The 15436-nt window shown below is 35.9% G+C and overlaps 1 protein-coding gene across 2 annotated transcripts in view; it reads left to right on the top strand.

Annotated features, from left to right (window-relative positions):
• The window catches only part of RC3H1 (ring finger and CCCH-type domains 1), a 58435-nt gene extending 48005 nt beyond the window's left edge, over window positions 1-10430 (top strand). For both annotated transcript variants that reach the window (XM_012765086.3, XM_012765085.3), the window contains exons 18-19: window positions 822-937; window positions 2952-10430. In XM_012765086.3, the coding sequence (XP_012620540.1) occupies window positions 822-937; window positions 2952-3102 (267 nt within the window). In that variant the 3' untranslated portion in view covers window positions 3103-10430. The remainder of the gene's footprint in view (window positions 1-821; window positions 938-2951) is intronic.
• The last annotated feature ends 5006 nt before the right edge of the window (window positions 10431-15436 follow it).

The following is a 15436-nucleotide window of genomic DNA, read 5'->3' as shown; positions in this document are numbered from 1 at the left end:
GATGGGATGGTGTTTACTATTTTGCAATACCATCTTTGTTATGTAAAGATATATTTACCAAATAACATTCTGGTTTTTGTAGCCTTTAAGTTATTGATGACCTATTCTTTGTTATGAGTGGATACACAATCTGCACATTCTTTCCTGTGGAACTGTATCCATGAATATACTTGGGATTTGCTTCATAGTGCACAAACATTCATTTCAGTAAAAAATATTTTTATTTTTGGAGACAGAATCTTGTTCTGTCACCCTAGCTAGAGCACAGTGGCGTCATCATAGCTCACTGCAACCTCAGACTCTTGGGCTCAAGTGGTACCTCCTGCCTCAGCCTCCCAGAGTGCTAGGATTGCAGGCCACCTTGCCGGGCCCATTTTGAATTTTGAATCTTAAGTGATTAAACCTTTCCCTTGGGTTGCTTGGTATTTGACTTTTTGTTGCATAGTTTTTATACTTTTTCTAAGCAAATAAATAGGGTATGTAGTTTTTCCGCTTATTGTACTTCAGCTTTTTCTAAGTCATTGGTATTTTGGGTTTGGTTTTATTTTCTTTTGTTTCTTTTAAATCACTGTTTTTTCCTGTGAGATTTTTCCATGTTAGCTTTAGGCATTCTTCCCCTTATTTTTCAGCTTGGTTAGCGAGCAAGTGGTTTGTCCTCTGTTACATTTTTGTGTATTTTTCTGTTAGTCTGCCTATTTCTTTGGCCATTTTACAAAACTAAGTATGGTTTCTGGATCATCAGTTTGTTTGTATTATCTGTATTTGCTCTCCCGTTAGTACCGTTAAATAGATAACTGGTTTTATTTCCTTCTCTTTCAAAGGAGAACCAGTGTTCTCTGGACGTGAAAAGCAAATTGAATGCTAGTAAGCAAGCAGAGAATGGACAACCAGAACCACAAAACAAAGTTCCAGCTGAGGACCTTACATTGACATTCAGGTAAAGAAAAGGACATTTTCATAGTCTTATGGAACTATACTTAAAAGAGGAATAATTATATTATCTGATCATACCAGAAGTACCCTTATAGGTGTGATTTGATTTTTAAAATATCATTATTTTATGTACATTGAGAAAAGAATATTTTTGCATAAATCTAGAAGTTATAAAACTTATCAGAACAGATCCAAGGTTGAATTATCTGTTAATTGTCCTTTTTTGGACAAATGAAATTTTCTGGTTTCATTTGCTTCTACCTTTTGTTTTATAATTTATTTTAAATACAGCCTTATATCTTGAAATCATGAAAGAAATAAATGCTCAATGTAAAAAAAGAATCTAAAATTAAAAAAAAAAAAACAGAAAATAAAAGCACCTCCCTTTGTTTTAAATATGTTATAAAAAATAAGCTGTGGGAAATTGAAAAATTTTTTTTTTTTTTTTTGAGACAGAGTCTCACTTTGTTGCCCAGGCTAGAGTGAGTGCCATGGCATCAGCCTGGCTTACAGCAACCTCAATCTCCGGGGCTCAGCGATCCTACTGCCTCAGCCTCCCGAGTAGCTGGGACTACAGGCATGCGCCACCATGCCCGGCTAAGTTTTTGTATATATATTTTTAGTTGGTCAATTAATTTATTTCTATTTTTGGTAGAGACGGGGTCTCGCTTAGGCTGGTTTCCAACTCCTGACCTTGAGCAATCTGCCCGCCTCGGCCTCCCAAAGTGCTAGGATTACAGGCGTGAGCCACCGCACCCGGCCGGAAATTGAAAATTTTTAAAAAGGACAATTTAAAGACCACCTGCAACTTCAATACCCAGAGATAATCAATGATTTTGATCAATAATCGATCATTTTGATCTATATCTTTTCAGTCTTTTTAAAGTGTATGGGCATTTAGCCTCTTGCTGATTTTTTACAAACCCACCACCCTGGTTTTTAGTTTGGTCTATCCTGTATTCTTCTACAGGTGTGGAAGAGTACATATCAACTACCATGACCAACCCTGCAGTAAATAATATTATAATTAAATCTTTATTTGCACATCTTTAATTATTTTCTGAGAATATTTTGAGTCTTTTGAATGCAGAGTCCTGAATTGCCTTCCTGATGATGTATAATAAGAATTTCTGATGCCTATTGCTTTCAGCTGTGGGTTTTGGCTATTTTATTTTATTTTATTTTATTTTATTTTATTTTATTTTTTTTTTTTTTTTTTTGACAGCAGCCTGTATCTGTAGGTTTTGGCTATTTTAAATCCATGCATTATCCTGGGCCCAAAATTATTTCTTATACTGGTAAGCCTGCTAAATTAGGAGTCAGTACTTTTCCTTAAAGTCCAGATAGTAAATATTTTAAGGTATGTCTTTGTTGCGACTCTGAATTCTGCCCTATGGTGTGAAAGCAACAATAGACAATATGCTAAACAAATGGGAAGGCTATATTCCAGTAACACTTTATCTATAAAAATAGGCAACCAGCAAGCGAGGCACAGTGGCTCATGCCTGTAATTCCAGCACTTTGGGAGCCTGAGGTAGAATGATCACTTGAGGCTAGGAGTTAGAGATGACCAGCCTGGGCAACATAGCAAGACTCCATCTGAAAATAAAATAAAATATAAAATGAAAAAAAAAATAAAATAAAGCTAATTAGTTTTGGTGGTGGACGTCTGTAAGTCTTAGCTACTTGGGAGGCTGAGGGCCAAGGCAGGAGGATTGCTTGAGTCTAGGCGTTCAAGGCTGCAGTGAGCTATGATCATGTCACTGAACTCCATCCTAGTTGACAGAAGGAGACCCTATCTCTAAAAATAAAAAATAATAATAGACAACTGGCTACCTTTAGTTTGCATACCCTGTGCTAAAACACAGTAGAGGAGCTGTAAATTAAAATTTGGAAGCAATTCATATATTTTTCCATAATGCTAAATGATAAGCCTTTGTTGATTTTATTCTGCTAATAAATCATTTTCTCTCTCTTTTACTAAAATTCCAACTACTTTTTTATTTTAATGTTAACAGTGATGTACCAAATGGATCAGCCTTGACACAAGAGAATATCAGCCTCCTATCAAACAAGACCAGCTCTCTGAACCTATCAGAGGACCCCGAGGGAGGAGGAGATAACAGTGACTCCCAGAAATCAGGAGTTACTCCCAGTTCTGCTCCCTAATATGAGGAGTTGTACTTTTATCTTCTGCTCCTAATCAATTTGTAGGGCATAGGGGTAGGAGAATGGATAACTTCTAAACTTTTTCTCTAAGAATGGTCAGAGAAATCCAGGAAATGCACCAGAGGCAATGTGCACAAACACCACTACTAAAAACAAACCCTGCACATAGTTCACATTAATGCATATTTTTAATTTAAAGAAAAAGAAAATTAGCAGTATCTGCAAGCAATTCAGATTAAATTTGTTTTTGTTCTGTGAATGAACTTTATTTTAATAACTTTGGACGCCTTGGATCCAGGGCTTTAAAAAAAAAGAAGATATTATATATACACTCTGTTTGATTAATTGTATGATCTTAATGAAGTAGGTTTCTCTTTGTATTTTGGTATTATTACATACCCAGTGTATAATTCCTTACCCCCAATCCTGTCCAACTCTTACCACCCCATAAACTTAAAACAGACAAAAAGAGAATTCTTTGGTGCTTGAGAAACAAATAGACAGTAATAGACTGAGTTATTAGAAAATGTGCAGCAAACCAGCTTTTCCTGGAGTTGTTATTTGGAATTTTTTTTTTCTTTCTGGATCACCAACTTCATAGATAGATATGTTTTTCTTATGACATTGAAATTTTTTTTGTTGTTTAGAAGGGTTTTATTTTTTATTTTCGGCTTTTCAGAGAGATAATTACCAATTTTTGAAGTCCCCAGTTCCATATTAAAGATCCTTTGCATTCTTTTAATGTCATGAGAAAGTCAATTTCACTGTTTAGTTGTTTAATTAGATTTAAAGGGAGATTAAAAATGAACTGTAATTTATTGATTAGTGCTGAAAATACACGATTGGTGTATTACCTGTGTTCAACTCATAGTTGTAAATTTGGAGCTTTGCTTTCCAAATTAAACGTTTGCTGAAAACTTAGAATGCTCAGAAACCAGGATAGTCAACCATATTTTAAAACTGCAACACTTGATTTGAACATACAATGAATAGAGCAACATTATTTGAATGGATGTTTTTATTTTACTCTCAAAACCTGAAAGTATAAAATTAAATCTCTATATACTAGAGCCCCTGGTTTCAAAGAAATTAAGCAAATATGACCCGCTTAAGTCTTAACGGATAGTTTATGAATTGATTACTTGTTGCTGCTCAGATACCTTGACATCAGTTTCCATAGACTTTGGCTTTCCAGTATTGAAAATGTTAATTCATGATAATTTTGAAAAGAGGAAAACTTTTATTATTTAATTCTGCTGCACATATTCTGATGCCACATGTCTATGCCTAACTAAGGTCCTGTAAAACATGTTTAATGGGGATTGTTTTATATAGTTGCCCTCTCCATCCTTCTCTTCAATTTTGTCAATTTCCCTTTCTGGATTATACTACTAAATCAGAAAGCACTGGTTATGTAATAAGTTACTGCATTGCTTTGGTTGGGTAAAAACAAGAGTTTATATTTTTCTTGTTTCTTATTTTCTTAACCCTTAACTCCTGCTGAGGTCATAACAGCCTCAGTCTAAGCTCTATGTCCATCATACTGTTAACTGAAACAAATGGGGGTGGGGGTGGGAAGGGTAATACAGTCCTGCCATTGCCTACCAGTAGGAGAGTCCAAACAGAACACTCTTTTGAGTAGCAATTATTTAATTTGCCCAGTCAAGGCACCGTGTTTATATACTATTTCACATTGAATTTGATTATGCCCTACAGACCTGGCTGGTCAAGGATTTGATATACACATATTGGCTTGGGATTCGAGCTTTCTTTTTTATTTAAATAAAAATTTATATATATATTATATATATACATATATACATAGCTATATCTGTATATATATTGGGTATGTTTTAAGGATTTTTTCGCATGAGCGCAGCTGTTGCGATGAAATGACTGATTGGGAGGTAGAAGCACTGAATGAAGGTGTGAAGCATTTTTTCAATTGATATATTACACATTTTCCTTTTTTAAAAAAATATACTTTTGCTTTTTTTGGTTTTTTTAAATTGCTTTTGTTTGCTTTTTTGACTTTTCCTTAAAACCCTCCTACATTTACACTGTAAATGCTTATTTTTATTGGGAGAAGGAAAGAAACTTTGGTATGTCTGGCAGAGTCCCAAGATTTTTCATTTCTCTGCATAACAAGAAAAGACAATATTACTAGTCTCCAACCTTCTGTAGGCAGATTTGGGCAGATCTCCTTTGAACATGTCAGATAATTCATAAATTTTAGAAGCAGTTGGTTCACTTTAGAACTCAGAATGATACTGGTATTGGAAGAGAATTCATGGGTATTGATTTTGTTAACATTTAGAATAAAAGTAAAGTTTCATCTTGGGTATCTGTTGATACCCATAATAACTAAATTTCTTTCATTCTTGTTCTTATTCTACCTTTAAATACACTTGTTCTTGCTTGTACCATTTTGATTTTGTGAGGGAAGCAGGAGCAGGGATTGATTTATATGGTATTCCTATTCTGAACAAAACCAGAAAAGCCACTATGTAGACCTGATATAAAATAGTATCTTTCTCTTTTTATGTATTTTCTTTTGGGGAAAAAATCCCTTAAATTGTAGCCTCAATTCTAGTTGTACTCCTCCAAGGGCCCCACACTGTAGAGGTAACCTGGTTGGGTAGAAAATCAGAAGAATGGTACCATTATCTTTTTTAAATTGGTCATTCTGCCTTACCTAGTGGAAATTCTTGCAGCTTTCCTAATGCTCAGCAGTAGGTTTAAGAATTTACTAAAACCCTAAAACTTTGGGGTTTTGTTTTTGTTTTTGTTTTTCCTTTTGTCTGTGATATGATGAGCCTGTAAGAGTAAATGTCCTGTTGGGGCATATAACTACTTGACTTTTTAATTGCTTTTTTTTTCCCCAATCAAAATCTGAAAGATAGTGATTTTTCCCTGGCGTTTTAATTTTCTTTGTTTTTTAGAGACAGTTAAGAGATGAAACCAATCAGATAGGAAATACAGTTTTTATGCTTTCTACTTATAAAATATTACTTTCTTTTGAAGATGACTTTATTTGCTTTTCACTGAATTCAAAAGCAAGAATTAGATATCTCAGATGAACATGAACAATTTTGAAAGGGTTATGGTAGGAGTAATAAGCATTGCGTTTACTCTTATTAAAATAACAAAACTAGGATTTTATTATAGTGAAGAATATAAAAGTACTTTGACTTACTCTTTTTTTAAGAGGTCTCTAGAAGAAGGTAGAAGAACTGAGAATAAGGCATCTAGATTCAGTTTCCTGTTTTACGTATAATTCTTTTGCCTAATTTATATTGTCACAAGATAAGTCTAATAGCTATGAAGTGACCAAAGATCCATTCCTTGTTACTTTTCTAATTAAAAGAACAATTAATTATAGTATAATTATAGTATAGGTTTCTAGTAATATTATTCAAAGGATAAGATACTATTCCTAATGCCAACTACAAATTTCATCTAATCAGAATGTATAAATATTTGTTTGGTACAGCATTAATGTGGGTGATTCCCTTCTCCCATCTTATTTCCCTTCCCTTCTCCTATTCTTTCCCATGTATTTATTCTTTTGCCTAAAAGACAGAAAATTGATATGATTCTCATTTGCTACTTTGAGTATATAACTCCATAAGACTTTCCAGAGGTCTTCAGATTTCAAGCTCAAAGTTTAATCCTTAGTTTTTCTGTGAATGTCTTTTTTTTTTCCTGGCCCTTTTTCATCCTGCAATTTCCCCTTGACTTACCCACTGCCCTCCCCAATCTGCAACAGTGACAGTTTGCTGCCTCAAAACAGAGCATTCAAATGAATTCGCTTAGCCAATAACTTCTGTGAAGTTGCCTTTTCTAATGGTGTTATTACTCAGTGATGCACAAATGTGGTATTTGCCCTACTGGTAGGCAAACAAAGGTCTGGTTAAGAATGGTAACCTGCTGTTTTCTTTAAAGGAGAGCCAAAGACTTGTGCTTTACTCTGTTTCGGTTTTGGGGGAAGTCCTAGCTATTTTGATTGTGAACCTTTTAGTATTTGTGAGTTGATTGTACTATGTAAGTAGATTTATCTAAAGTTAACTGTTAAAGTTAGCTAGCCTTATAAAATGTAAAAGTAATGAAAATTCATCAGTTTTCTCTAAACCAGTGAATGTCATCTTTTATAATACTGTGTATAAACAAACATCTGTTCCCTTACCCCCCACTTTTTTTGAGGTTATCTTGTTATGGTAACATCATCTGTGTTTTTATGGGGTTTTTTCCCCCTTGTGCCTAAAGGACAATCTACTATCACTATGATCAAGTCATGAGTCTGGATAAAAGGAATTCTTGAGCATGTGACTGGTGAGAAATAATGAACGGTAGTATAATGCATGTTCAGATTATGTTAAGTTTCAGAGAAAAATAGATTCTTTTCACTAAAGAAGTATTTATTTAGTTGCTGTTACTTATATACAAATGGTGGTGGGTGGCAGTCTCACCATCATTTTTCCACTTTAGTTTTGCTCATCTTGATGAATTGAGTAAAGGTGTCATATATAAAATCTATGTGTAAAAAGCACCTGTAATTATTTATATTTCATTAAAGACAGTGGCCCAATTACTGTTTAGGAGAAATTCATAACCTGCCTGGAAATTAACTGCAGTGTTTAGATTTTCACCCTAAAAAGAGTACAAGTGTATTAAATTTTTAGTTGGTGATACATGGTTACAGTGTTGCAAGGTGATCTCCTTCTGAAAAATCTGCTTATCCTTTTTTAAAAAATTAGAACTACTAAACTAAAGCAAATTTTACTTTCATTATTAGGGATTGAACAAGCAAGCAATCTACTACTGTCTTCATTTTAGCTGAGTGCCCATTTTGCTGATCCACATTCATACCTTTCTACCTTGGACAGATATAACTTTTTATATTTATTTGTTGCTTCAGCTCAGCTTTATGAAATTTTCCTGCTGAAATAACTTATTGGGAGTTGTAGGTAGATTGTAGTAAATATTTTTAAAATTTCTCAATTCAGCTTTTATGAGCCACTTCAAAAAGAAAGCTGTTTTTTGTCAAAAGTTACTATTAATTGTAGTAAATACAGCTTAAGATTCAGGTTTTTGAGGTAATAGAGTCTAATTGATAAGTAATACTAGCTATAATGTTGATAAAGAGTAAGAAACTGCTACCACCAGGAATAAGTAACACTTTTTAATAATAAATATGGTCAATACTGCACTGAACAAGTGGGTAAAGAGCCCTTTGAAAGCCTGTCGTGATAAAGGGACTTACCTCACCACTGGAATCCTTGTTTTCAGAGCCTCTGGATTTTCAGCCAAACACTGAATTTCCCCTAAACTTTATCCTTGAGCAAAACATCCTTAGAGTAACAACCTTTATTTTCACAGGAAAATAAGGCATAATAACCCAAGGGGGAGAACTTAAACCTCAAGACAATATTATGTCCAAAAACGAGTATTTAGAAAAATAAAATCCTGTGGAGTTTGTTATTCTAATGTATATTATCTACTAGATAATATGACTTGTTTTCTTATATTGAGGTCTTACTGTTTCTGCTTGGTTTTGGTTTTTGTTTTTAACTCTAAGCAGACAGAGCTCACAAGTCTTTGGCATCCGTTTTAGGTTGTACACTCAGAGTCATCTTATAACTGGAAACTGTCAGGTGGTCCCCACCCCAGTGAGTGTATGAAAGGGTCAAGAAAAGGATGGAAACAAACTATTAGGTGGATAATTGGTTTCCTGATTTTTTTTTTTTTTGGCCTGATTTTTTTTAATGGCCATTTATTAGTGTAATCTGTCTCCATTGATTGGTTGCCATTCCCACAATACCCAAACTATCCCATAAAATATCCGCATGACTTAAAGGCATTTAATGCTTTTGCTTATCATTTTTATATCCTCTATTCAACTAAGACACTGTCATGAGTTATTTTCCAAATGTATTGTTGCCTGAATTTTCACACTTTTCCCCTTTCATTCTTTTTCTTCTTCCACCTCCTGGGAATGAAGAGAACTTGAAAAAAGTTTTTATTTTATTTTATTCATTGGTCCATGGTCTTTATTATCTTATGATGAATCTGTGACTTTTTGGAACAAGAGCAATGGAAAAAGTGCGTTAAGGTAATGAACAAAACCTTTCACACACTTAAACATTTTCCAGTTGTAAGATTCCTCTTTGTGTGTGTGATTTCTTCCCCTTGTTACCCCTGCCACCCTTTCTTCCTGACTGGTCAATTTGGTCTTTAGGCTCATACCAGTCTCCCCGAGACATTCTGCAGTCATTATCACCTTTTTGGGTGGATTTTATTTTTTTTTAATAACTTTTTAACATTGATGCATATTTGCTTGGGATAGAGCTTGTGTAATTTACCAATCGTATTGATTGTATGTGATTGTGCCCTGCAGAGGTATATTTAACAAGACAAAAATAATCTAGGTTAATAAAGGAGCCCATGAGATTTGAGTCAGGTTATAAGTGACTTTATGAAATCACTTACAGTTTTGGATAGTGAGAATTTATATCTCCTGTTCTTACAAATCAGTGCTAGACAAAATACTATTTTTAAAAAAGTTTTCTTGCATTTCTGTTCTTTTTAATTGCCTCAGCTCCCTATTCTTTCTTGCCTGCCTCTACTTACCTGTTTGGAGATAAAATATATTCAGCCTTAAAGTTACATCTGATTTTTAAATTGCTGAATTTTGTGAAATTTTGCTTTCCATGTGATTTCAACTTTTAAAAAAAGTGAAGAAAATATAGTTAATGAGTTAGAATTTCACAAGCTGTGAATAATTCCTTAGGATCTGACAAACTGTGAAATCTGATTTGAAGACTTTATCTTCTGAAAATTCTTTTGGAATAGGAAAAAGAACCCTGTTTGAAATGGACCATTTTCCTGTTGTTTTTAATCTGTTTAATATTTTCAATTTTTAAACAGCCTTCAAAGCAAGTGAGGTGGAAAAAGAAAGAATAGTAAGAAGATGCTTAGGGCAACAGAACTCTGGATCTGAATAATTACATATTCTACTTGTTGCAGATTTTTGAGAGGATTAGGGCCATCTTTTTCAATTTTATATTATTTGTGTGCATGTTGTTTATATCAGAGATGCCACGTTTTGTTAAAATGCTGTTTCCTTTCTTTATTACCTTGGAAACTGACTCAGCCTCATGTTGCTCCTAATTAGTGTTTAAGGCTCCCATGAGTTGCAGATAAAAGGATTTATTTTAACATGTAGAAGGAGGTGATTCACCTTTTGGATTGTAAATATATGAAAGTGTCTACAAGGTCTTTATCTGCTTTCTGTCAGCATTTATATTAAATGATAATTTAATGAGGAATGTGTAGTCTTTTTTTGTGAATGAGTCTGTGCCATCTTATTTTAATCTTATTCTTACACCTTTTTAATGTAGGGGTTTCTTTAGGTGGAAAATGAAGTGGCTAATTTGTATGTAGTAGTTGCCAATTTTGTGTAGGCATTATTGGAATTCATCTAAACTTAAATATACCAACAGTGCAAATTTCTTCATTTTTTGTACAATGATAGCACATTATGAGTGAAGATAGTGGTTCTGAGATACTAGTATCAATTTTCAGTGAGACTTCATGGCTGTATCTTTCCTTTTTTTTTTTTTTTTTTTTTTGAGACAGAGTCTCACTTCATTGCCCAGGCTAGAGTGAGTGCCATGGCATCAGCCTAGTTCACAGCAACCTCAATCTTCTGTGCTCAAGCAATCCTCCTGCCTCAGCCTCCTGAGTAGCTGGGACTACAGGCATGCGCCACCATGCCCGGCTAATTTTTTCTATATATATTAGTTGGCCAATTAATTTCTTTCTATTATAGTAGAGACGGGGGTCTCTCTTGCTCAGGCTGGTTTCGAACTCCTGACCTCGAGCAATCTACCTGCCTTGGCCTCCCAGAGTGCTAGGATTACAGGCGTGAACCACTCACTGCACCCAGCCCATGGCTGTATCTTTCCATTCTTACTGACTTCTAATTGTCCTGAAATCCCTACCCAGTAATCATTCCTGGTATTTAGTGGAAAAATATAAGTTTATTGTCTCTTAGAAACTAATAGTTCAATGGCATGAAGAAAGCAAAAGGGAAAGGATTGTTCTAGAGTAAAAGAATTTACGAAATACAAACTCAAGTGCAACATGTGGGCTTTGTTTAGATCCTGATTTCAACAAAAATATAAAAGACATTTTTTATACAGCTACGGAAGTTTGATTAAGTATTGGGTATTAGGCCTGGCGCAGTGACTCACACCTGTAACCCTAGCTTTCTGGGAGGCCAAGGCACCCGGATGGATCACACAACGTCAGGAGTTTGAAACCATCCTGAGCAAGAGCGAGACCCCATCTCTACTAAAAATAGAAAGAAATTAATTGGCCAACTAAAAATATATGGAAAAAATTAGCTGGGCATGGTGGCACCCATGCCTGTAGTCCTAGCTACTCAGGAGGCTGAAGCAGAAAGATTGCTTGAGCCCAGGAGTTTGAGGTTGCTGTGAGCTAAGCTGATGCCACAGCACTCTAGCCCGGGCAACAGAGTGAGAGTGTCTCAAGAAAAAAAAAAGTATTGGGTATTAGATAATAATACCAAGGAATGCTGTTTTTGTTTAGTGTGAAAATAGCGACATGGTTATATAAGAAAAAAAATCCGTAGTTTTTAAAGATGTATAACTGACAATGGCTAGAATTTCCTTTAAAATAATAACTATTTTGAGCAATTAAGATGTCCATTGATACTATCTATATCTGTCCTCAAGGGAAGGAGCCACAGTAAAGAAATTTCAGAGAGTATATGAGAGATGGTAACTGCTGCAGCCATCTCTGAATGATTATAAAATCCAGAGTGGAAATTCCAAAACCAGACCTGCCATCTTTACCACTTACCTAATTCTGCCCTGCTCACAGACAATAGGGTACTTTCACACTTTAGGCTGAAACTCACAAAGACTAATATGAATGTTTTTTGTATGCATTACTGCTTCAATCCCAATAACCAGCTAATCTTCAGTAATCAATTATAATAGTTAATCCCTTTGCCTTCCAGCAAGGTGACTCATTCAGTAAATGGCTTCCATCCTTTTTTGGAACACCTAACATATAAAAAGTAAATTTGCTGACTACTCACTGACCACCCACTAACAGTGCTTACTAAAGCATAATAATTTATTGAGTATTCCCCATATGCACACCACTCTAGGGGACAAGGAGTTAAAAAATACTGTCTTTATCCTCAAGCTCTAATTACAGAACTTGACATGTACACAGTTTTAAGATAGTTAAAATCAATGGCAAAACACTAAACAGAATTAGCAAAGAATTATTCAATCACAGTTGTCCTCATAAGAGCAAGGAGATGTGAGACTATATACAAGGAAGACTTAACCTTGCCTGGCTAGTTGGGCTTCCCAGGGGAAGTTGCCTTAAAGATGAGACTTGAACGAACAATCATGGGAGAGGATGAGGAACGGTATTGAAGACTTGAGACTCCTGGTTAGAGAAAACAGAATGAATTCTCTGAGGGAAGAAAGAGTGTGAGTTGTGGAAACTGGAGGTAGGTCATTGAAGCTAGAATAGAAGGAGTGAGTTGGTAGTTTGAGATGAGGAAGATCCAGATCATGGAGACCTGTAGACCATGCTAAAATGTTTGATTTCAGTCTGAAGGTAAAGAGAATGCAAAGAAGTATGGCAAGCAGGAAAATTAAGGGACTAGATTTGTGCCTTTGGGGAGCCAATCGTAATCTCAAAAGACACAGTCCTGGCTGCCATAATCCCAAATGTTGAAATCCTTAAAGATCAAAATCCCAAAGTTATAATTCTGGAAAATAAAATTTTAAGAGTTCTTTAAAAGGCATTTATTTACATTTTTAAAAGTGGTTATTTGAGAAACATGACAATATTTTATAAGCCAATTTCCACAGTAAAATAAGCAATGATAACATTTTTGCAAGCATAAACACTCAAGTATACTAATGACAGTCACCCGGGTGTAACAGTTACAAACAGACGAACTGTATTCGTAAATAAGTCAAAAAGCTGAGACACAGTGCATATCACTGGCTGGTAACTGCGCCCAGCCTGACATACTGGGAGGGACAACTCAGATGAGATCAGTCAAAACCACAATGGGTCACCACTGCATATGCAGTTCCCCAAAGAGCTAAGATACCAATACATTTTATCTTTCACAATTGCAGATGTACAAAAAGGACGCCTCTTCATTTATTGAGGAAGCTTAAACGTTTCTTATGTTTAGAACTAGGGAGACTGATGGTGTAACTCAGTCCAAGGCAGCCTCAGGACCCAGGGAGCTATTGCTTTAAGTCTTGGAGTCCAAAGGCCAGTGAGGCTGTAGTTCTGATGTCCAAGGAAGCAGAAGAAAAGTCTGTTCCAGCTCTTAGAGACCAGTTTGCCTCCTGTGTTTTTTCTGCGCGCTTGGCGGGTTGGATGGTATGCGCCAGACTTGGGTGCAGATCTTCCTCCCCTATTCCATTCCGACCCATACACTGATCTCCTCTGGAGACACCCTCACAGACACACCCAAAATAATGCTTTATTAGGTTTCTGGGTATTCCTTAATCCAATCAACTTGACACCTAAAATTAAGTCCACCCCTTGTCAACTTGACACCCATACTTAATCCTTAAACCATACTTAATTTCCAAAAACAGACAATAACAAGGTAGTTCCACCTAACATGACGCAACTATATCCTGTGATTGTGATTTTCAGTATTTTAGATATTAAGAGATTTAGACAAAAGATTTTGATCTTTAAGGATTTCAACGTTCAAGATTGTGTCTTTGGGGATTATAATCCAAACACATTTCCACCTCGCCCCTCAAGTGAACTTGGTTCAAATCTTGCAGCCCTTGAAAGACATGGGTAAAGAGGCACCAGTCACTCAACTGATTATCAAAACACTCTTGGCCTCGCTTTACCATGAGTTTCTTCCTGTTGCTTCTTGATCTGTCTGAACCATTTTCTATCTTTCCAGGGAACATTCTCCTACTACCTCTGCCTCAGTGCTCTGTCTTTTCTCTATTTCTCTATCACCACTTACAATTTCCTGAACTAATGTACAAGCAACAAGCGTGAACCCCACGCAACTCTCTCTTGCTCAACCTCCCAAGAATACCCGTGCTTAGTGTTTCTGTTCATACAAGGTGTCAATTCCTCCGGATAAGCATTTTTACTTTACTTATTAATCTTAGTTTTCTATTTGAGAGGAATTTAAAGTACTGTATTTCCTGCTTAATAAGTTAGCAAAACTACTCTGGACCTGGATTTCTTCAAACACAAATGTTTATTGAATACCTGGTACATTCAAGGCCCAGTGCCGTGTGCACTGGGCATGTTCAATAAATATTTGCTGTTTTGATTTGGTTTCCCTGAAGCCAAAACTGAGCTATGAGGATTTGGGCAAATTCCAATGAGATGCTTTGAGTCTCAGCTAAAAGCTGCCAAATGATAATGTAGGATTTATATTTATAAACTTTCTAATTTTACCTTAATTAAAATGTCATGTTTGCCTGGTAAACTGGGACCCAAGGGAGTTGCATACTCCTTGTTTTTTTGTGCTAGATATTTTGCCAGATTTCCATCGAAGTGTTAAGCTTTGAGTTACTCAGTAACCACAGCAGGAGCTGGGCCCTGCTATTTGTTCCCTGCCAAGGTCTTACTCTTGAGTCCAAAGAAAAGAACAGAACAGCCCAGGATATGAGGCAATGGACAAGGACCTGCTGAATTACCTACTCATAGAAGTTCCCAGTGAGACTAGAGGCAGGCTAAGGAAGGAGGAATTGTATTACTGACCTTGAAAGAAATACTAAAACAGAGAGGGTGATTAAATGCTACATTCTTTCCTCTCCGTGTTTCATCTTACCCACCCCGAAAGCAGCAAAGCACAGGGAGGACCTGTGAGCTCCTTCCAATCTTGTTTCCACTCAGAATAGAAAAAAAATAGTGAGACACAGACATAGGAAATCCTCTTTAAGAACTAATTTTTACCTGATAAAAGTTCTTAAGACATCTGCTTCCACTTCCAGAAATGATTAGAAGTATCCATGAAAAAACTTTTAATAATTTAGGGTAGGTTGCAGTGGTGCACTCTGGGAGGCTGAGGCAAGAGGTTTGCCTGAGGCCAGGAGTTCCAGACCAGCTGGACAACATAGGGAGTCTTTGTCTCTACATAAAATAAAAAATAGCTTGGCATGGTGGCACGAGCCTATCTACTCGGGAGGCTGAGGTGGGAGGCTTGCTTAAACCTGGGAGTAGGAGGTTGCAGTGAGCTGTGATCGCACCACTGCACTCCAGTCTGGGCAATAGAGCAAGA

This window comes from Microcebus murinus, chromosome 2 (genome assembly GCF_040939455.1).
Source record: "Microcebus murinus isolate Inina chromosome 2, M.murinus_Inina_mat1.0, whole genome shotgun sequence".
Classification (NCBI taxonomy): domain Eukaryota; kingdom Metazoa; phylum Chordata; class Mammalia; order Primates; family Cheirogaleidae; genus Microcebus; species Microcebus murinus.
Note: the sequence above shows the minus strand (reverse complement) of the source record. Positions and strands in the feature narration are given on the sequence as shown.